This window comes from Oncorhynchus mykiss, chromosome 19 (assembly GCF_057628025.1).
Source record: "Oncorhynchus mykiss isolate SJ-2025 chromosome 19, ASM5762802v1, whole genome shotgun sequence".
Lineage (NCBI taxonomy): Eukaryota > Metazoa > Chordata > Actinopteri > Salmoniformes > Salmonidae > Oncorhynchus > Oncorhynchus mykiss.
The window spans coordinates 72,161,798-72,184,406 of NC_143040.1; the positions used below are offsets into that span (position 1 = coordinate 72,161,798).

The 22,609-nt window shown below is 41.6% G+C and overlaps 1 protein-coding gene across 2 annotated transcripts; it reads left to right on the forward strand.

The window, feature by feature from the left end:
* Positions 1–306: 306 nt before the first annotated feature.
* Positions 307–22,303, forward strand: LOC110498284 (calcineurin B homologous protein 1). Of its 2 annotated transcripts, XM_036955356.2 has the most exons (7): positions 307–3,061; positions 4,459–4,531; positions 10,998–11,078; positions 12,847–12,974; positions 16,694–16,755; positions 17,893–18,015; positions 19,694–22,303. In XM_036955356.2, the coding sequence occupies exons 1-7, from the start codon at positions 2,995–2,997 to the stop codon at positions 19,745–19,747; spliced, it is 588 nt and encodes a 195-aa protein (XP_036811251.1). In that variant the 5' UTR covers positions 307–2,994; the 3' UTR covers positions 19,748–22,303. The 2 variants fall into 2 exon arrangements, with proteins under 2 accessions (XP_036811251.1, XP_090067806.1); XM_090211680.1 differs by lacking the exons at positions 17,893–18,015; positions 19,694–22,303 and adding an exon at positions 17,771–17,839 and having other exon boundaries at positions 2,620–3,061.
* The last annotated feature ends 306 nt before the right edge of the window (positions 22,304–22,609 follow it).

Consider the following 22,609-nt stretch of genomic DNA (forward strand, 5'->3'; position numbering starts at 1 on the left):
CCAATTCAATGTCTATTCTTCCACGTTGATGTTTGGTTTTTGCCATCAACAAAGTCTAGCTGGCCAGATTTATTTTCTTTTGAATTCCTGCAGTGAAAATCTGCACCTATTATCTCCTGGAGAACTACATTCTACAATATCACATTACAATTACACAAGGACCTTAAGGGACATGCATATACTTACAATTCTAACAGCTTTTTTGTTAGTAGAGCATTTAACCGTCTTAAAATACAGTTCAATTTATTTTTGTAGGTTACGAAAATGTGGTTTTCTGTTTGTAAATTTACATTTGTGTATATGAAATTTGGCCAAAAGAATAATGAAATTAATTACATAAAAATGTTTCCGCTTATTTCTATTGTATGTAAAGAATCCAAGCAGTACATCTCTCCACAATAGTGTAAAATCTTCATAAATGTGTTCAATTATAAACCTACTGATGTCTTGCCACAGTTTTCTTACATGAACAGAATGCCAAAAAAGATGCAAAACTGTTTCTGGGTGGTCATTACAAAAGGAGCAATTTGAGTTGATGTTTTCCTTAAACTTCTTCATATAGTGGTTGGCAGGATAATATTTATGGCTAATTTTAAATCAAATCAAATCAAAGAAGAGGACTGGCCATCCCACATATGCTCTCTCTAATTCTCTGAGCCCTAGGACCATGCCCCAGGAATACCTGACATGATGACTCCTTGCTGTCCCCAGTCCACCTGACTGTGCTGCTGCTCCAGTTTCAACTGTTCTGCCTTATTATTATTCGACCATGCTGGTCATTTATGAACATTTGAACATCTTGACCATGTTTTGTTATAATCTCCACCCGGCACAGCCAGAAGAGGACTGGCCACCCCACATAGCCTGGTTCCTCTCTAGGTTTCTTCCTAGGTTTTGGCCTTTCTAGGTAGTTTTTCCTAGCCACTGTGCTTCTACACCTGCATTGCTTGCTGTTTGGGGGTTTTAGGCTGGGTTTCTGTACAGCACTTTGAGAGATATCAGCTGATGTACGAAGGGCTATATAAATAAATTTGATTTGATTTAATTTTAAAGGAAACTTCCTTAATTTTGTTAACAAGTAGGTATGTGTGTGTGGCAACATTCAAACTTTTTTTCCAACAGATATTATCAATACATCCATTCCAATAAGGCAGGACATAAGGTAGATAGATAGATACAACATCCTGCTGAAACAAGGATCGTATCGCTCTGTTGTTGAATGGACCAAAAGAGAAACACATTTTTGGTGGAACAACTACTTCGAGGTCTCGCGAGCAAGTGACGTCACCGATTGAAACGCCGTTAGCGCGCACCACCCGCTAACTAACTAGCCATTTCACGTCGGTGTTTCATTCGCTTCAGAGCCAAGGCAGCAGTGGGATGCTGGGTGATTTGCTGCTGGCCCAGGTCACACCTTTCAATGCATAGCCTGTACAATAACTACAGTGTCTTCACAAAGTGTTCATGGTGTGTTTGATACCATTCTATTCACTCCAGTCCAGCCATTATTATGAGCCGTCCGTCCTCCCCTCAGCAGCCTCCATTGATATATGTAGTTATGTTTTTTTAGGAATCCTGTTTCGAACCTGCCCAGCAGGTAACGGAATGTACATTAAATCGTGCAATTAAGCAATAAGGCCAGAGAAGGTATATGGTAACTCCGCGTTGCTCGTCCACAGCTGTCAGCCAATCAGCATTCAGGGCTCGAACCTCCCAGTTTATAATCGCCAATATACCATAGAAGAAGTGGGGCTGATGAGCCCTTCCCAACAATCTAGTTTATGCTGGCAACCACAGGTAGCCTAGTGGTTAGAGCGTTGGAATTGGACCTGAAAGGTTGCGAGATCGAATCCCCTAGCTTACAAGGTAAAATGTGAACAAGGTACTTAACCCACTAGGCCATCATTGTAAATAAGAATTTGTTATTAACTGATTTGTTTAGTTAAATAAAGGTTAAATAGCAGCATGGCGCTAGTTAAAACTTGTAAAATAAAGTTATGTTTATTTTGATATTGGTCATCTGGATGCCATCGTAACATGCCAATTAGGTAACGTAACGGCAACCCGTTACGAATGACCAGTACAACGGTGTCGTGTCGAGGTGCTCTGCGAAAGGCTCTTCTATAATATTGTGTCTGTCCGCTAACAAGTGCCGCCACCTACTGTACTGGAGTGTGTAGTAAAATCACGGGTTGTCACTAGTTCCCACAGCCACAAAGTCATAATTATTGCCTAAACCCCGCCTATTCCTACAATTTATCTTCTTAAATTCAGATTTGAACCCTAAACCATGAGTTTAACCACACTGCTAATCTTATGCGTAACTCTAACCTTAAATGAAGACCAACCCAATCGCAGCGTTGAAGTGCTCATCGTCTCTTTCTATGTTATTTTTTAATTCAAAATACAGATCAACAATTTACGTTCGTACATTACAGCAAAACAGAACGCAGGTATTAATGAGAAAATACTGGAACAAACAAACGAAACGTATTTTTTTTTAAATAAACAATTATAGTGCAATTGTAATCACAGAGAAAAAATGTTATTATAATTATGTAGGAAAAGGAATAATTTAATTTCCATTCGACTCACTCTGCGTGGCTACGTCATGAATTCGACGCATCAGGCGTGACCCCCCCCCCCTGACCTCTCCACAGTGCTGAACAGAGCAAACGGACAGTTCTCCGGTCAGCTGTTTCACAGGCTAACTCGGAATAATTATTTTTTAAAACGATTACAAGGAAATTATTAACGGTAGACAATTGGATTCAACGTAGACTATCGAAACGTTGCGACATTTGCTAGCTTGCTTCGTGTATATCCATTTTTTTTCCTCTGTCTCTCTCTTCCGCTAGTTAGCACGAATCAGCAAACGTTAGCTAACAAATCTCTTCGAAACCTGCGGCGAACAACTTGTTAGCGTAACTAGGGATTTTTTAAATTGTATTATTTATTTTTTTGTAGCTTTTGTTGTGAAGGAAGGACTTTACAATGGGATCCAGAGCATCGACATTACTGAGAGAAGAGGAGATTGAAGAAATCAAAAAGGAGACCGGCTGTGAGTTGAGTTCTCCACTTTTACCAAAGCGGGTGTGGGGCCAACTAGCCGTTAATGACAAGCTCTCACTATCTTGTAATATCATAGCACTTTGTTATTTCACATAACTAGCTAAGCTATATATACAAAAGTATGTTGGCACCCTTTCAAAATAGTGGATTCGGCTATTTCAGCCACACCCGTTGCTGACAGGTGAATTCAATCGAGCACGCAGCCATAGACAAACATTGGCAGTAGAATGGCCTTACTGAAGAGCTCCCGTCATAGGGTGACACCTTCTCATCATGTCAGTTTGTCAAATTTCTGTCCTGCTAGAGCTGCCCCCCGGTCAGCTGTAAGTGCTGTTATTGTGAAGTGGAAACGTCAAGGAGCAACACCGAAGTGGTAGGTAACACAATCTCACAGAACTGGACTGCCGAGTGCTGAAGCATGTAGGTCGTAAAAACAACAACAAATGTCTGTCCTCGGTTGCAACACTCAATAACAAGTTCCAAGCTGCCTCTGGAAGCAACTTCGGCACAATAACTGTTTGTCGGGAGCCGCACACAAGCCTCAGATCACCATGCTCAATGCCAAGCGTCAGTTGGAGTGGTGTAAAGCTCGCCGCCATTGGACTCTGGAGCAGTGGAAAAGCGTTCTTTGGAGTGATGATTCACGCTTCACGATCTGCCACTCTGACGGACTAATCTGGGTTTGCCCCAATTCATAGTACTAACTATAAAGTTTGGTGGATGAGGAATGATGGTCTGGGGCTGTTTTTCATGGTTCAGACTTGGCCATTTAGTTCCAGTGAAGGGAAATCGTAACGCTACAGCGTACAATGACATTGTAGACGGTTCTGTGCAGCCAACATTTTGGCAACAGTTTGAGGAATGCCCTTTCCTGTTTCAGTGCCCGTCCTCACTAATGCCGTGGTTGAATGGAAGCAAGTCCCCCGCAGCAATGTTCCAACATCTAGTGGAAAACCTTCCCAGAAGAGTGGAGGCTGTTATAGCAGCAACGGGAGAGCCCAACTCCATATTAATACCCATGATTTTGGAATGAGATGTTCAACAAGCAGGCGTCCACATACTTTTGATCATGTAGTGTTTTATATATATATACTGGTGTTGTGGTATTTTTATGCCTGGTGATGGAGAGTTTTGGGTTTCTCTGCTGATCTGTGACTTGAGCAGAGCCATTATTGTTACCAGAGGAAAGCTCTATTAAATCATTACATGTGGGTTAGTCCAGTGGATCACAACAATGAAACAAACTACTGACAAAGTATGGACAAGCCTTCTCCTTTACATCATCGTAGTCCTGTGTAGAAGTGTTGTTCATACATTAAGACCTGAGGCCTTTAAAAGCATGATCCCAACAATCCCTGTCACTAAACACGATGTGTTTCTTTGCAGTTTCCCACAGCCAGATCACCCGGCTCTACAGTCGCTTCACCAGCTTGGACAAAGGAGAGAACGGCACACTCAGGTACAGACAGCAGCCCCATCATGCAATGCCACTGGGACACACACACAACGACAAGCTTGATGAAACACTCGGGGTGTGTTCGTAAATTCACTTTGGCTGTCTACTCCGATTTTCAGAGCACTCTCGCCTGAGTGTGCCAGAGGGCAGAATAACTGATGAATGTACGAACACTCGACACCCGTTGAATATGGCCGGTGTCAGTAAACGTCGGCAAAAAAAGCATAATTAAATTGTTGCCAGCAGCAGAGTTGCAGTCACCAACGCTCTGGATAACATGAAAACTGCCTAACCAGCTCTGCTAGGGAGAGTAAAATGGTCAGAGTGAGATGTTCTATCATTTGTGTCTGGAAGTAGCTGACAAGCTAGCCAACGTTAGCTTGGGTGCTTGACTGCCGTTGTGAGGTCAGAACGATCGGATCAACCCTAATCCTTGACCAGAGCGTCCAGTGTGCACTCTGAACGCTCGGGAGAGCGAAAAGCTCCGAATTTACCAACGCCCAGAGCGCACTCTGAACGCTCTCTTGCTCTCCAGATTGAATTTACAAACACACCCTCAGACTTCCAGCCAAACACTGAAGTCATAGCCACGACACAATAGGCCTACACAGAAAGGAGGACAAGGTGAATCTGTGATGTCCTCTGGCTCTCTGTGGGAGGGGAGGTATTAGTGATGGGGGGGGAAAATCAATAGTTGCAATATTATTTTTGGATGATATTAAATCGATATTTGACTCGTATCATTAAAAAAATATATATATATATATTTTGCAACTGTAGGTAGTGTTAGCCAAAACTCAGCTATTTTTAATCCTATAGCTTGTTCTCAGTCATTTTAAATAGGGGGGGGCTTTTTTCAGCACTTATTCCCTTATTTTCATTTTCTTACGCTCTTGTCTCTCTACAGCAGATATAGTGAGGAATATGTTTGGAATATCAAATCACAGTATCGAATCGAATCAAATTCATATAGAATCAGAATACATGTAGAATCACACTTCATATAGAATCACACTATTCATGGAGAATCACACTATTCATATAGAATCACACTATTCATGGAGAATCACACTATTCATGGAGAATCACACTATTCATATAGAATCACACTATTCATATAGAATCAGAATACATGTAGAATCACACTTCATATAGAATCACACTATTCATGGAGAATCACACTATTCATATAGAATCACACTATTCATATAGAATCACACTATTCATGGAGAATCACACTATTCATATAGAATCACACTATTCATATAGAATCAGAATACATGTAGAATCACACTTCATATAGAATCACACTATTCATATAGAATCACACTATTCATATAGAATCACACTATTCATATAGAATCACACTATTCATATAGAATCAGAATACATGTAGAATCACACTTCATATAGAATCACACTATTCATATAGAATCACACTATTCATATAGAATCACACTATTCATATAGAATCAGAATACATGTAGAATCACACTTCATATAGAATCACACTATTCATATAGAATCACACTATTCATATAGAATCACACTATTCATATAGAATCACACTATTCATATAGAATCACACTATTCATATAGAATCACACTATTCATATAGAATCACACTATTCATGGAGAATCACACTATTCATATAGAATCACACTATTATATAGAATCACACTATTCATGGAGAATCACACTATTATATAGAATCACACTATTCATGGAGAATCACACTATTCATATAGAATCACACTATTCATATAGAATCACACTATTATATAGAATCACACTATTCATATAGAATCACACTATTATATAGAATCACACTATTCATGGAGAATCACACTATTCATATAGAATCACACTATTATATAGAATCACACTATTCATATAGAATCACACTATTATATAGAATCACACTATTCATATAGAATCACACTATTCATATAGAATCACACTATTATATAGAATCACACTATTCATATAGAATCACACTATTATATAGAATCACACTATTCATGGAGAATCACACTATTCATATAGAATCACACTATTCATGGAGAATCACACTATTCACATAGAATCACACTATTCATATAGAATCACACTATTCATATAGAATCACACTATTCATATAGAATCACACTATTCATGGAGAATCACACTATTCATATAGAATCACACTATTCATATAGAATCACACTATTCATATAGAATCACACTATTCATGGAGAATCACACTATTCATATAGAATCACACTATTCATATAGAATCACACTATTCATATAGAATCACACTATTCATATAGAATCACACTATTCATATAGAATCACACTATTCATATAGAATCACACTATTCATGGAGAATCACACTATTATATAGAATCACACTATTCATATAGAATCACACTATTCATATAGAATCACACTATTCATATAGAATCACACTATTCATGGAGAATCACACTATTCATGGAGAATCACACTATTCATATAGAATCACACTATTCATATAGAATCACACTATTCATATAGAATCACACTATTCATATAGAATCACACTATTCATATAGAATCACACTATTCATATAGAATCACACTATTCATATAGAATCACACTATTCATATAGAATCACACTATTCATATAGAATCACACTATTCATATAGAATCACACTATTCATATAGAATCACACTATTCATATAGAATCACACTATTCATATAGAATCACACTATTCATATAGAATCACACTATTCATATAGAATCACACTATTCATGGAGAATCACACTATTATATAGAATCACACTATTCATATAGAATCACACTATTCATATAGAATCACACTATTCATATAGAATCACACTATTCATGGAGAATCACACTATTCATGGAGAATCACACTATTCATATAGAATCACACTATTCATATAGAATCACACTATTCATATAGAATCACACTATTCATATAGAATCACACTATTCATATAGAATCACACTATTCATATAGAATCACACTATTCATATAGAATCACACTATTCATATAGAATCACACTATTCATATAGAATCACACTATTCATATAGAATCACACTATTCATATAGAATCACACTATTCATATAGAATCACACTATTCATATAGAATCACACTATTCATATAGAATCACACTATTCATATAGAATCACACTATTCATATAGAATCACACTATTCATATAGAATCACACTATTCATATAGAATCACACTATTCATATAGAATCCCACTATTCATATAGAATCACACTATTCATATAGAATCACACTACATGGAGAATCACTCTACATGTGTAGTTCATTTCGAAACAGCACCTAGGTATGGTGGTGATATCCCACGGTGAAGTTCCTGGGAATTCCCAGCCCTAGGAGGCATTGTAAAGGATTTACAATTCATTTAAATTAGAGCTAATGGTGTTTGTCCAATGGAAAATAGTGGATTTATGCCGATAGCTGCTTTTCTTTACGTTCTATTGGTTATGGAATGCAGTCGACCGCCAAACGAAGAGAGTATTGAGGATGTGAGACAGCTGTAAGACATTTACTTGACTGTGTTCACGATTGCCCTTCGTCCCCATATTACTTCTCTGTGACCATCAGAGCCAACTTGGCAATGTTGTGTAGGAACACAGTATGCCTCCATGCCAGTGAATATCGCTTAGAGGCACGTGACCCTTACTTCAAAGTGGCCGTGTAAGTACAGAATGTTCTGAGCTGATGTGATATTGACGTTTGTCGCTTCGACCTGGGGGCGGCAGGGTAGCCTAGTGGTTAGAGAGTTGGACTAGTAACCAAAAGGTTGCAAGTTCAAATCCCCGAGCTGTCGTTCTGCCCCTGAACAGGCAGTTAACCCACTAGGCCGTTATTGAAAATAAGAATTTGTTCTTAACTGACTTGCCTAGTTAAATAAAGGTCAAATAAAAAAAACTCTGGTCTGTGAACACACTACTCCTTTGGTTCAAGAGGCTTCCCAAGATGCATCACTCTTGGCTCGGGCGTTGCCTGCAGTACCCATACTGGTGGTGTGTGTGTCACTGGGTATAAGCTGTGTCTAGAAGAATCAGATTGTTTTCACCGGAGTCTGACAACTCGAACTTCGATATGAACTTCGACCTCACTATGTAGTTCTTTATTTCCACATCTAGTGCCGGCAAGTAAACACGCCATTGCAAACAGACGTGGAAGACGGTGTGATTGACCTTCTCAGTTGCTCGCTGACTGACCTTCAGAGGGGAAAAACAATCGGTCATTTTTAAATCCCATCACAGTTCAACTCCAGCTCTGTTCTCTCTCTCTGAGTGGCCTAGGCTCCATAGTTTTCACCCACTATGCAGAAAGAAACCTCCGGGATTCCAGCCACACATTGACCCCGTTTATCCAGTCTGTCTATGAAATGATGTTACTACTGACTATTAAGCTGGGTGGGGGTCATTAACCAGATATAATACTGAAATGTAACTGCACCACTTTGTCTGTTTACACACAACATGTGTGGGTTTTCTGTGTCCTCTCAATGAAGCGTCCAGTCTGTATTGGGGTATACAGTGGAGCTAGCATGCAGTCTGTATTGGGATATACAGTGGCGCTGGGCCAGATTTTTAAAGCTGGTCTGGTGAATCCAAGGTGACTTGTCTTAATCATTCATCAGTTGCCACAACACTACAGCCACGTCAGGTATACAGTGGGGCTAGCATGCAGTCTGTATTGGGGTATACAGTGGAACTAGCATGCAGTCTGTATTGGGGTATAAAGTGGGGCTAGCATCCAGTCGGTATTGGGGTATACAGTGGAGCTAGCATGCAGTCGGTATTGGGGTATACAGTGGAGCTAGCATCCAGTCGGTATTGGGGTATACAGTGGGGCTAGCATCCAGTCGGTATTGGGGTATACAGTGGGGCTAGCATCCAGTCAGTATTGGGGTATACAGTGGGGCTAGCATGCAGTCTGTATTGGGGTATACAGTGGGGCTAGCATGCAGTCTGTATTGTGGTATACAGTGGGGCTAGCATGCAGTCTGTATTGTGGTATACAGTGGGGCTAGCATGCAGTTCTGCCCACACATTTTCAATAGGATTGAGGTCAGGGCTTTGTGATGGCCACTCCAATACCTTGACTTTGTTGTCCTTAAGCCATTTTGCCACAACTTTGGAAGTATGTTTGGGGTCATTGTCCATTTGGAAGACCCATTTAACTTCCTGACTGATTTCTTGAGATGTTGCTTCAATATATCCACAGAATTTCCCTCCTGATGCCATCTATTTTGTGAACCAGTTCCTCCTGCAGCAAAGCACCCCCACGACATGATGCTGCCACCCCCGTGCTTCACGGTTGGGATGGTATTATTTGGCTTGCAAGCCTCCCCCTTTTTCCTCCAAACATAACAGTGGTCGTTATGGCCAAACAGTTCTATTTTTGTTTCATCAGACATCAGGACATTTTTCCAAAAAGTACGATCTTTGTCCCCATGTGCAGTTGCAAACCGGCGTCTGGCTTTTTTATGGCGGTTTTGGAGCAGTAGCTTCTTCCTTGCTGAGCGTCCTTTCAGGTTATGTCGATATAGGACTCGTTTTACTGTGGATATAGATACATTTGTACCTGTTTCCTCCAGCATCCGCACAAGGTCCTTTGCACTTTTCACACCAAAGTACGTTCATCTCTTGGAGACCGCTCCTTCCTGAGCGGTATGACGGCTGCGTGGTCACATCGTGTTTATACTTGCATACTATTGTTTGTAGATGAATGTGGTGGTACCTTCAGGCGTTTGGAAAATGCTCCCAAGGATAAACCAGACTTGTGGAGGTCTACAACAAAAAAATTCTGAGGTCTTGGCTGATTTCTTTTCATTTCCACATGATGTCAAACAGAGGCACTGGGTTTGAATGTAGGCCTTGAAATACATCCAAAGGTACACCTCAAATTGACCTAAGTGATATGTCATATTATTTCAACAAGACATTACCCAGAGTGATATGTCATATTATTTCAACAAGACATTACCCAGAGTGATATGTCATATTATTTCAACAAGACATTACCCAGAGTGATATGTGATATCATTTCAACTAGACATTACCCAGAGTGATATCATTTCAACTAGACATTACCCAGAGTGATGTGTGGTGTCATTTCAACAAGTCATTACCCAGAGTGATGTCAGTATCTCTCCACTCATCTGCTGGTCTTTGATCCATGGTGTGTGATTGGAAGTGGGGTCAAACTCATAGGCTGCGTTTAAACAGGCAGCCCAATTCTGATATGTTTCACTAATTGATCTTTTGATCAATCTGATCAGCACTGAAAAATATCTGATGTGATTGGTCAAAAGACCTATTAGTTGGGGGGGAAAAAGATCAGAATTGGGTTGCCTTGGAAAATAGTCCATAGTTCCCTTTGTTGTCGTTGAGTAAATTCTTCCTCTCCTGTTTCTGAAGTCGGGAAGATTTCCAACGGATCCCAGAGTTGGCCATCAACCCTCTGGGAGACAGAATCATCAATGCCTTCTTTCCCGAGGGGTGAGTAGTATGTGACCTTCCCTGATTTCTTTAAAGATGCACATGGCTTTGACTCGAGTCACTCACCACACGAACAAACCCATTTAGTAATGTGCGTTAAACATACAGTAAACATTCCTTTGTTTGAGTCTAACTTAACATTGTATTTATATTGTAATGCATTTTCTTACGTTTTTAAGTGTGTGGGACCGGTTGTGCTGGTCTTTGAAATTCACATGAAAGTTTCGTGTTTTTTTTCGACAACATGACTTGGATAGACCTATATCATTACCATCCCAAAACAAACAGCCTTGGATAGACCTATATCATTACCATCCCAAAACAAACAGCCTTGGTTAGACCTATATCATTACCATCCCAAAACAAACATGCCTTGGATAGACCTATATCATTATCATCCCAAAACAAACATGCCTTGGATAGACCTATATCGTTACCATCCCAATACAAACAGCCTTGGATAGACCTATATCATTACCATCCCAAAACAAACAGCCTTGGATAGACCTATATCATTACCATCCCAAAACAAACATGCCTTGGATAGACCTATATCATTACCATCCCAAAACAAACAGCCTTGGATAGACCTATATCATTACCATCCCAAAACATACAGCCTTGGATAGACCTATATCATTACCATCCCAAAACAAACAGCCTTGGATAGACCTATATCATTACCATCCCAAAACGTACAGCCTTGGATAGACCTATATCATTACCATCCCAAAACAAACAGTGTGTAGGCGACTTAATTTTACCTTATAACAATGTCATGACCGCAGTCAAATTCCATGTGACCGTTGAGTCACAGTAACTAGGCTTCTCTAAAACGGCGCTCTGATGCTGCTGATGGTCATTAGTAGCCTACCAAGCTTGCTAACGACCAGTCGCTATTGTCCCTCCATCAGGTACTAATGGCCTGGTACTCAGAGCTCTATTGTCCCTCCATCAGGTCCTAATGGCCTGCTACTCAGGGCTCTATTGTCCCTCCATCAGGTTGCTAATGGCCTGGTACTCAGGGCTCTATTGTCCCTCCATCAGGTCCTAATGGCCTGGTACTCAGAGCTCTATTTTCCCTCCATCAGGACCTAATGGCCTGGTACTCAGGGCTCTATTGTCCCTCCATCAGGTTGCTAATGGCCTGGTACTCAGGGCTCTATCGTCCCTCCATCAGGTCCTAATGGCCTGGTACTCAGGGCTCTATTCCCTGTTCAAAGGTACTTAGGCATATTTTGTCTTGTCCATTTAAACTCTATATGGCACACATACACAATCCATGTCTCAATTGTCTCAAGGCTTTTAAACTATGTTATTTAATTAACCTGTCTCCTCCCCTTCATTCTACACTGATTTAAAGTGGATTTAACACGTGACATCAATAAGGGATCGTACCGTTCACCTGGATTCACCTGGTCAGTGTATATCCTAAGGTTTCTATCATAACTAGTGTTGCATAAGCAACTGTAATTTAACCCTATAGGAGGACCAGTTTCAAATCCTGACTTTGTTAATTGCTCAACGTGGCATGACCGCCACAGCCCTAGTCATGTGGACCACAATGAGTAGCCTGATATTAGAAGGTCGCGTTGGTCTAAGGTGTTCTGACCTCCCAAGTCATGACCAATCATGTGAATGACCTGTTTTGCTGTGTGTCTGTTCAGCAAATTATACAGCTTAAAAATAGAAATATCCTATGTCTCTATGAAGGCTCTTCTGGTTGGGTTGATGTAATTGTTGTTGTCCCGGCTGTGTGCTTTCTCAGGGAGGACCAGGTGAACTTCAGGGGCTTCATGAGAACTCTGGCTCACTTCCGTCCCATAGAAGACAACGAGAAGAACAAGGACCCCACTGCCTCTGAACCTCTCAACAGCAGGACCAATAAGCTGCTCTGTAAGTCTAATCAGAGGGCGGGGTCCTAGCCCGAGTCGCAGATCTCTTTGTGCTTTCTTGACAATAAATGATGAGTGACAAGGGGTCAAGACAAACAGAACTGCGACCCAGGCCAGATCAGTTGACAATTTCCTATAGAGTACTAAACTCAGCAAAAAAAAGACATGTCCTCTCACTGTCAGCTGCATTTATTTTCAGCAAACTTGTAATGTGTAAATATTTGTATGAACATAAGATTCAACAACTGAGACATAAACTGAACAAGTTCCACAGACATGTGGCTAACAGAAATGGAATAATGTGTCCCTGACAAAGGGGGGGGGGGGTCAAAATCAAAAGTAACAGTCAGTATCTTTTGTGGCCACCAGCTGCATTAAGTACTGCAGTGCGTCTCCTCCTCATGGACTGCACCAGGTTTGCCTGTTATTGCTGTGAGATGTTACCTCACTTTTCCACCAAGGCACCTGCAAGTTCCCAGACATTTCTGGGAGGGGAATGGCCCTAGCCCTCACCCTCCGATCCAACAGGTACCAGACGTGCTCAATGGGATTGAGATCCGGGCTCTTCGCTGGCCATGGCAGAACACTGACATTCCTGTCTTGCAGGAAATCACATACAGAACGAGCAGTATGGCTGGTGGCATTGTCATGTTAGGATAAGCCTGCAGGAAGGGTACCACATGAGGGAGGAGGATGTCTTCCCTGTAACGCACAGTGCTGAGATTGCCTGCAATGACAACAAGCTCAGTCCGATGATGCTGTGACACACCGCCCCAGACCATGACGGACCCTCCACCTCCAAATCGATCCCGCTCCAGAGTACAGGCCTCGGTGTAACGCTCATTCCTTCAACGATAAAGGTGAATCCGACCATCACCCCTGGTGAGACAAAACTGCGTCTAGTCAGTGAAGAGCACTTATTTTCAGTCCTGTCTGGTCCAGCGACGGTGGATTTGTGGCCATAGGCAACGTTGTAGGCCTGTTGTAAGGCAAGTCCTCACCACACATCACCGGCAACAAGCCCTCAGTCCAGCCTCTCTCAGCCTATTGTGGACAGTCTGAGCACTGATGGAGGGATTGTGCGTTCCTGGTCTAACTCGGGCAGCTGTTGTTGCCATCTTGAACCTGTCCCGCAGGTGTGATGTTCGGATGTACCGATCCTGTGCAGGTGTTGTTACACGTGGTCTGCCACTGCGAGGATGATCAGCTGTCCGTCCTGTCTCCCTGTAGCGCTGTCTTAGGCGTCTCACAGTACAGACATGGCAATTTATTGCCCTGGCCACATCTGCAGTCCTCATGCCTCCTTGCAGCATGCCTAAGGCACATTCACGCAGATGTGCAGGGATCCTGGGCATCTTTCTTTTGGTGTTTTTCAGAGTCAGTAGAAAGGCCTCTTTAGTGTCCTAAGTTTTCTTAACTGTGACCTTAATTGCCTACCGTCTGTAAGCTGTTTGTGTCTTAACGACCGTTCCACAGGTGCATGTTCATTCATTGTTTATGGTTCATAAACAGTGTTTTTTTGTACAGTGGTTTATGGTTCGTGGAAAATGGTGTTTAAACCCTTTACAGGGAAGATCTGTGAAGTTATTTGGATTTTTACAAATTACCTTTGAAAGACAGGGTCCTGAAAAGGGGACATTTTCTTTTTTTTTTGCTTAATTTATACTCTATACCAACAGACTGTTGGTTAACTGTACTATAGAGTACTATATACCAACAGACTGTTGGTTAACTGTACTATAGAATACTATATACCAACAGGCTGTTGGTTAACTGTACTATAGAATACTATATACCAACAGACTGTTGGTTAACTGTACTATAGAGTACTATATACCAACAGGCTGTTGGTTAACTGTACTATAGAATACTATATACCAACAGACTGTTGGTTAACTGTACTATAGAATACTATATACCAACAGACTGTTGGTTAACTGTACTATAGAATACTATATAGCAACAGACTGTTGGTTAACTGTACTATAGAATACTATATAGCAACATGCTGTTGGTTAACTGTACTATAGAATACTATATACCAACAGGCTGTTGGTTAACTGTACTATAGAATACTATATAGCAACATGCTGTTGGTTAACTGTACTATAGAATACTATATAGCAACATGCTGTTGGTTAACTGTACTATAGAATACTATATACCAACAGGCTGTTGGTTAACTGTACTATAGAATACTATATAGCAACATGCTGTTGGTTAACTGTACTATAGAATACTATATACCAACAGGCTGTTGGTTAACTGTACTATAGAATACTATATACCAACAGGCTGTTGGTTAACTGTACTATAGAATACTATATACCAACGGGCTGTTGGTTAACTGTACTATAGAATACTATATACCAACAGGCTGTTGGTTAACTGTACTATAGAATACTATATACCAACAGACTGTTGGTTAACTGTACTATAGAGTACTATATACCAACAGGCTGTTGGTTAACTGTACTATAGAATACTATATACCAACAGGCTGTTGGTTAACTGTACTATAGAGTACTATATACCAACAGGCTGTTGGTTAACTGTACTATAGAATACTATATACCAACAGGCTGTTGGTTAACTGTACTATAGAATACTATATACCAACAGGCTGTTGGTTAACTGTACTATAGAATACTATATACCAACAGACTGTTGGTTAACTGTACTATAGAGTACTATATACCAACAGGCTGTTGGTTAACTGTACTATAGAATACTATATACCAACAGACTGTTGGTTAACTGTACTATAGAATACTATATAGCAACATGCTGTTGGTTAACTGTACTATAGAATACTATATACCAACAGACTGTTGGTTAACTGTACTATAGAGTACTATATACCAACAGGCTGTTGGTTAACTGTACTATAGAATACTATATACCAACAGACTGTTGGTTAACTGTACTATAGAATACTATATAGCAACATGCTGTTGGTTAACTGTACTATAGAATACTATATACCAACAGACTGTTGGTTAACTGTACTATAGAATACTATATACCAACAGACTGTTGGTTAACTGTACTATAGAATACTATATAGCAACAGGCTGTTGGTTAACTGTACTATAGAATACTATATACCAACAGACTGTTGGTTAACTGTACTATATAATACTATATAGCAACAGGCTGTTGGTTAACTGTACTATAGAATACTATATACCAACAGGCTGTTGGTTAACTGTACTATAGAATACTATATACCAACAGGCTGTTGGTTAACTGTACTATAGAATACTATATACCAACAGACTGTTGGTTAACTGTACTATAGAATACTATATACCAACGGGCTGTTGGTTAACTGTACTATAGAGTACTATATACCAACAGGCTGTTGGTTAACTGTACTATAGAATACTATATACCAACAGACTGTTGGTTAACTGTACTATAGAATACTATATAGCAACAGGCTGTTGGTTAACTGTACTATAGAATACTATATACCAACAGACTGTTGGTTAACTGTACTATAGAATACTATATACCAACAGGCTGTTGGTTAACTGTACTATAGAATACTATATACCAACAGGCTGTTGGTTAACTGTACTATAGAATACTATATACCAACTGACTCTTCTTCTTTCCCAATCTGATGGATATAAATGTATTTTGAAAACGATTATTTGACCTCAAAACCCCTTTTCTCCTGTCCCCCCCCCCCGTCTTGCCCCCCCCACCTTCCAGTTGCTTTCCAGCTGTACGACCTGGACAGAGATGATAAGATCTCCCGTGACGAGCTGCTACAGGTGAGAATAGAGTCAGGGTTAAAATTACACACTCTTGTGGTTCCCCCACTAGAAATCTTTGTTGTTTTTTTAGGGAGGGGGGGACCTTAATCTCTTGATACCAGACCTCAACACCATATTCTCATTCAACAATCAGGGCTTGAATGTTGTGGAGTAGTTTGATGTTAAGAGTTTGCATCAAGGGGGACCAGGCATCTCTTCACCCTGATGATGGAAATGACCCTAGAGCTGAATAACAAGATCTTAGGCAGAGAGAGAATTGTCCTTCGGTTTGTTCCTCGTGTCATGATGTAATTTGAGCCTATTAAAGTTAATACCAAGACGGACAAGGAGGTAAATATTTATTTGTCAGGAGCCCTGCTGCTCAGCATATACTGACGGGAATTTCAAAGTGTTTTTGGCATTGAGAAGGAGAGGGAATTTGCCCTGGACAGTAAACAATTGTGTAAATTTCCAACCCTAACTAAATGTTGTTTTCGTCATACTACATTGTCCCCATTCTAGCTTCTGTTTATTCCATGTCATTGGCTGTGCAGTGCCCTATGACACCTGGTGTGTTTTTACTCTGAACCAAACAGAAGAAACCAGGACGGGACCTTCCTGAATTTGTCCAATAAACTAAATAAATACACCCATGCTCTTCTCTGTGTGACTGGTCTGGGATTATGACCTACAATCACTGTAATCTCCGGGTTCAATGACTCAGTGAAAACCGATCTCTTGTTTTGCAAACAACGTTGCTGCCTAACGTTGTTCGTGACGCCATGAATGTGCCTTCTGTAGAGCTTATCGACACAGGAACTTCCAGCCTGAATCAGTTTCTGCACCCTTCATGTTACCAGCACATTGAAGTATATATATTATTTTGTCTCTCACTTATACTCATTATTTGTCATTTTATGTATAGTACATTTAGGATGTCCTCTTGTACTTTACAACTCTGCTGTTAAGACTTGGAGAAAACTGTCAACTTTAGACCCTAGGGAACGTTGGTGTGAACGTGATTTTATTCCAGGTTCTTAGGATGATGGTTGGCGTGAACGGGATTTATTCCAGGTTTTTAGGATGATGGTTGGTGTGAACACGTTTATTCCAGGTTCTTAGGATGATGGTTGATGTGAACATGATTTATTCCAGGTTCTTAGGATGATGGTTGGTGTGAACATCTCTGACGAGCAGCTGGGCAGCATCGCTGATAGGACCATCCAGGAGGCCGACCAGAACGGAGACAACTCCATTTCCTTTAATGAGTTCATCAAGGTTGGAAACTTACAACATATTTATGTTTGGGCCGGGGATCATTACCTAATACTAACCTAGAATATACATTCTGTTGTCAGTTCTACAGTACTGACTTTGTAGCAGTGTGTGAGCCAAGTCCGTTTATATTTGGTCAGTTTGTGTATTCAGTACCCTTGACTTTTTCCACAGCCTTATTCCTAAAATGGATTAAGTTGTTCCCCCCCCTCATCAATCTACACACAATACCCCATAATTACAAAGCAAAAACAAGTTGTTGGTTTTTTTTGGGGGGGGGGGGGGGTAAAAATGGAAATATGACATTTCCATAAACACTCAGACCATTTACCCAGAACTTTGTTGAAGCACCTTTGGCAGTGACTACAGCCTTGAGTCTTCTTGGGTATGATGCTACCTGCTTGGCACACCTGTATTTGGGGAGTGTCTCCACGTTCTTCTCTGCAGACCCTCTCAAGCTCTGTCAGGTTGGAACTGGAGCATCACTGCACAGCTATTTTCAGGTCTCTCAGAAAATGTTTGATTGGGTTTCAAGTCTGGGCTCTGGCTGTGTGCTTAGGGTCGTTGTCCTGTTGAAAGATGAACCTTCATCCCAGTCTGAGGTCCTGAGTGCTCTGGATCCTTGGTATTCATCAAGGATCTCTCTGTACTTTGCTCTGTTCATCTTCCCCTCCATCCTGACTAGTCTCCCAGTCCCTGCAGCTGAAAAACATCCCCACAGCTTGACACTGCCACCACCATGCTTCACCGTAGGGATGGTGCCAGGTTTCCTCCAGAAAGCGTCACGCTTGGCATTCAGGCCAAAGAGTTCAATCTTGGTTTCATCAGACCAGAGAATCTTGTTTCTGAGAGTCCTTTAGGTGCTTTTTGGCAAACTCCAAGCGGGCTGTTATGGAGGCCACTTCTTAGTAAAAGGCACGTCTGGCCAATCTACCATAAAGTCTTGATTGGTGGAGAGCTGCAGAGATGGTTGTCCTTCTGGAAGGTCCTCCCATCTCCACAGAGGAACTCTGGAGCTCTGTCACAGAGTGACCATTGGGTTCTTGGTCACCTCCCTGACCAAGGCCCTTCTCCCCTGATTGCTCAGTTTGACCAGGCGGCCAGCTGTAGGAAGAGTATTGGTGGTTCCAAACTTCCATTTAAGAATGATGGAGGCCACTGTGTTCTTGGGGACCTTCAATGCTGCAATAATGTTTTGGTACCCTTCCCCAGATCTGTGCCTCGACACAATCCTGTCTCAGAGCTCTACGGACAATTCCTTCAACCTCATGGCTTGGTTTCTGCTCTGACATGTACAGTCAACTGTAATGTAATGTTGACAGGCCAATGTAATGTTGACAGTCAACTGTAACGTTGACAGTCAACTGTAACGTTGACAGGCCAATGTAACGTTGACAGTCAACTGTAACGTTGACAGGCCAATGCAACGTTGACAGGCCAATGCAACGTTGACAGGCCAATGCAACGTTGACAGGCCAATGTAACGTTGACAGGCCAATGCAACGTCTAGTTATGTCATTTCGATGGTAATAAATTAGAATCACTGTTACTTGCCAAGGACATTTACATATACCCAGAGTTTGACATGGTGAAAGGCTGCTGCCAGCAGTAGACAGGATCTAGAGCTAACTAATACCATGTTGTTGAGGATAACGACTGAAGCTGTTCCTTTCCTCCTCAGGTTCTGGAGAAGGTAGATGTTGAACAGAAGATGAGCATCCGCTTCCTGCACTGAGACACTGATTGGTTGCACTTTCTGACAGGACTGTCTCTGATTGGCTGGATATTTTACTACCACCACCATGCCCGCTGGAACATGACCTAAGCTGTGTCTCCCTGTCTCCTCCTCCATACAGTACTAGCCCCTCCCTCTCTCTGTCTCCTCCTCCTCCATACAGTACTAGCCCCTCCCTCTCCCTGTCTCCTCCTCCATACAGTACTAGCCCCTCCCTCTCTCTGTCTCCTCCTCCTCCATACAGTAACAGCCCCTCCCTCTCCCTGTCTCCTCCTCCACCATACAGTACTAGCCCCTCCCTCTCCCTGTCTCCTCCTCCACCATACAGTACTAGCCCCTCCCTCTCTCTGTCTCCTCCTCCTCCATACAGTACTAGCCCCTCCCTCTCCCTGTCTCCTCCTCCATACAGTACTAGCCCCTCCCTCTCTCTGTCTCCTCCTCCTCCATACAGTACTAGCCCCTCCCTCTGTCTCCTCCTCCTCCATACAGTACTAGCCCCTCCCTCTCCCTGTCTCCTCCTCCTCCATACAGTACTAGCCCCTCCCTGTCTCCTCCTCCATACAGTACTAGCCCCTCCCTCTCTCTGTCTCCTCCTCCTCCATACAGTACTAGCCCCTCCCTCTCTCTGTCTCCTCCTCCTCCATACAGTACTAGCCCCTCCCTCTCTGTCTCCTCCTCCACCATACAGTACTAGCCCCTCCCTCTCCCTGTCTCCTCCTCCTCCATACAGTACTAGCCCCTCCCTGTCTCCTCCTCCATACAGTACTAGCCCCTCCCTCTCTCTGTCTCCTCCTCCTCCATACAGTACTAGCCCCTCCCTCTCTCTGTCTCCTCCTCCACCATACAGTACTAGCCCCTCCCTCTCTCTGTCTCCTCCTCCACCATACAGTACTAGCCCCTCCCTCTCTCTGTCTCCTCCTCCACCATACAGTACTATCTCCTCCACCATACAGTAAGTACTATGCTCTTTTGCTGACCAAGGATTTGTTAGATAAGATAACATTTTTATAGTTTGTATTATTTAGTCTCATGTCTGTTCTGCCTTGCACCGCTCTGTGTAAACTAAAGGGAGTACTTGCGTGCCTTGGGTTGCTTTATGTTGTTGTCACGACTACGGCTTCTCTCTCAGAGATGGAACCTTATGGTTTAGACCACTCCTTGTTGGAAGTAGACCTGTGGTTATTACCAAGGCTCTGCGTTTATATCACCTTTCAACCTGTTTGTTAGATGTCGTTCCATGTAATGGCAACGGTATCTTTTGTCATTGTGATGTATTGTTAGCCAGGGCAGAACAGGCCACATTTAGCCTCGTATTTAAACTAACTTATCAATTCCATGATGAGGAAAACATGCTGTTTTCTTCGTCATTATGAATATGCAGATATATGACAGGAACATGCATGGGGGTTGTTAACGCTAACGAGAATCGATGTCCCTTCCTCTTCACTGAGCTACGACTTGTTTTTCTAAAAACGAGGCCGCTTCCTGAAAGGCACTCTCTCTTCCTTATAACGGAGAATTCATTTTGACTGGGTGCCATAGGATTCCCATAGGGCTCTGGTCGACAGGAGTGTGCACTATGTAGGGAATAGGGCTCTGGTCGACAGGAGTGTGCACTATGTAGGGAATAGGGTGCCGTTTGGGACAGTCCCCTGAGCTGCCTCAGTCTCTGGCAATTGGAGCTTGGCGTCTCTCACTATTAATATACACACACACTATTTTTTTTTTAAACGTTTTGTCGGGTTCATGTTTTTGTCTCCCATCTGTCAATATCATACGGGTTAAATGAGAACCAAATGATCATGTTTTTATTTTATCTTACAGGTCAACCTACCTAGTTACTGCCAGTCAACTGGCCATTACCCAAATGGCACCATATTATCTCTATATATATAAGTGTACTACTTTAGACCAGAGGCCTATGGGTCTCCTATCCCTCTAATCCTGGGGCAAATACGGTGCCATTTGGAACAACCTTCATTTTCGACTGCGTCAGACCTAGCCCTGACCCTCTCTGGTCTCGTGACTGTATGGTGCAGAGGCTCAGAACCAGTCTACACACACACACACACACACACACACACACACAGCGGTCTGTCCATCATCAATAGAACATTTTAAGACTCATTGTGAATCAACCTAGATATATTGTAGCCTTGTATTAATAACATTACACACTGTACAATGTTTTTCATTGTTTTGATGATCATCAGGTTAGTTCCAGGTACTTCTGATGGAGAGTTGAAGAAAAATAAACATTAGAATTTGATTTCTGCTTATGTAAAATGTTAATATATTACAGAACATTAAGCTATGTGTTTGTGGGTCTGTCTTTTTTCAAATGATAACAATTGTATAGCTTCACCAGCTGCTCCTTGATGCTGGAAGTAGATATTTTCTTTTTCATCAGTTTTTATTAAACAATGTGATCATCAAAGTCAAATGTACTATATTATATATATATTTTCTCTTGTGAAATGTTAGGACAAAATTGTAAAAAAAAAAAATAATAATGATTTGATTTAAATAAAACTTATGTGCCATGCTTGCTCAAAATTAAATGTTATGTTTGTTTCATTTTGGATGGCCTAAAATCAAATGTTATTATTGTACTAAGCTTAGCAATGGACTCCTGAGTGGCGCAGTGGTCTCAGTGCTTGAGGCGTCACAACAGACACCCTGGTTCGATTCCAGGCTGTATCACAACCGGCCGTGATTGGGAGTCCCGTAGTGCGGGCGAGCAATTAGCCCAGCGTCGTCCGGGGGTAGGCCGTCATAGTAAATAAGAATATGTTCTTAACTGACTTGCCTGGTTAAATAAAATAAGAGCCTCAAATGAGCTAATGTAGCATCTGGTTGGCG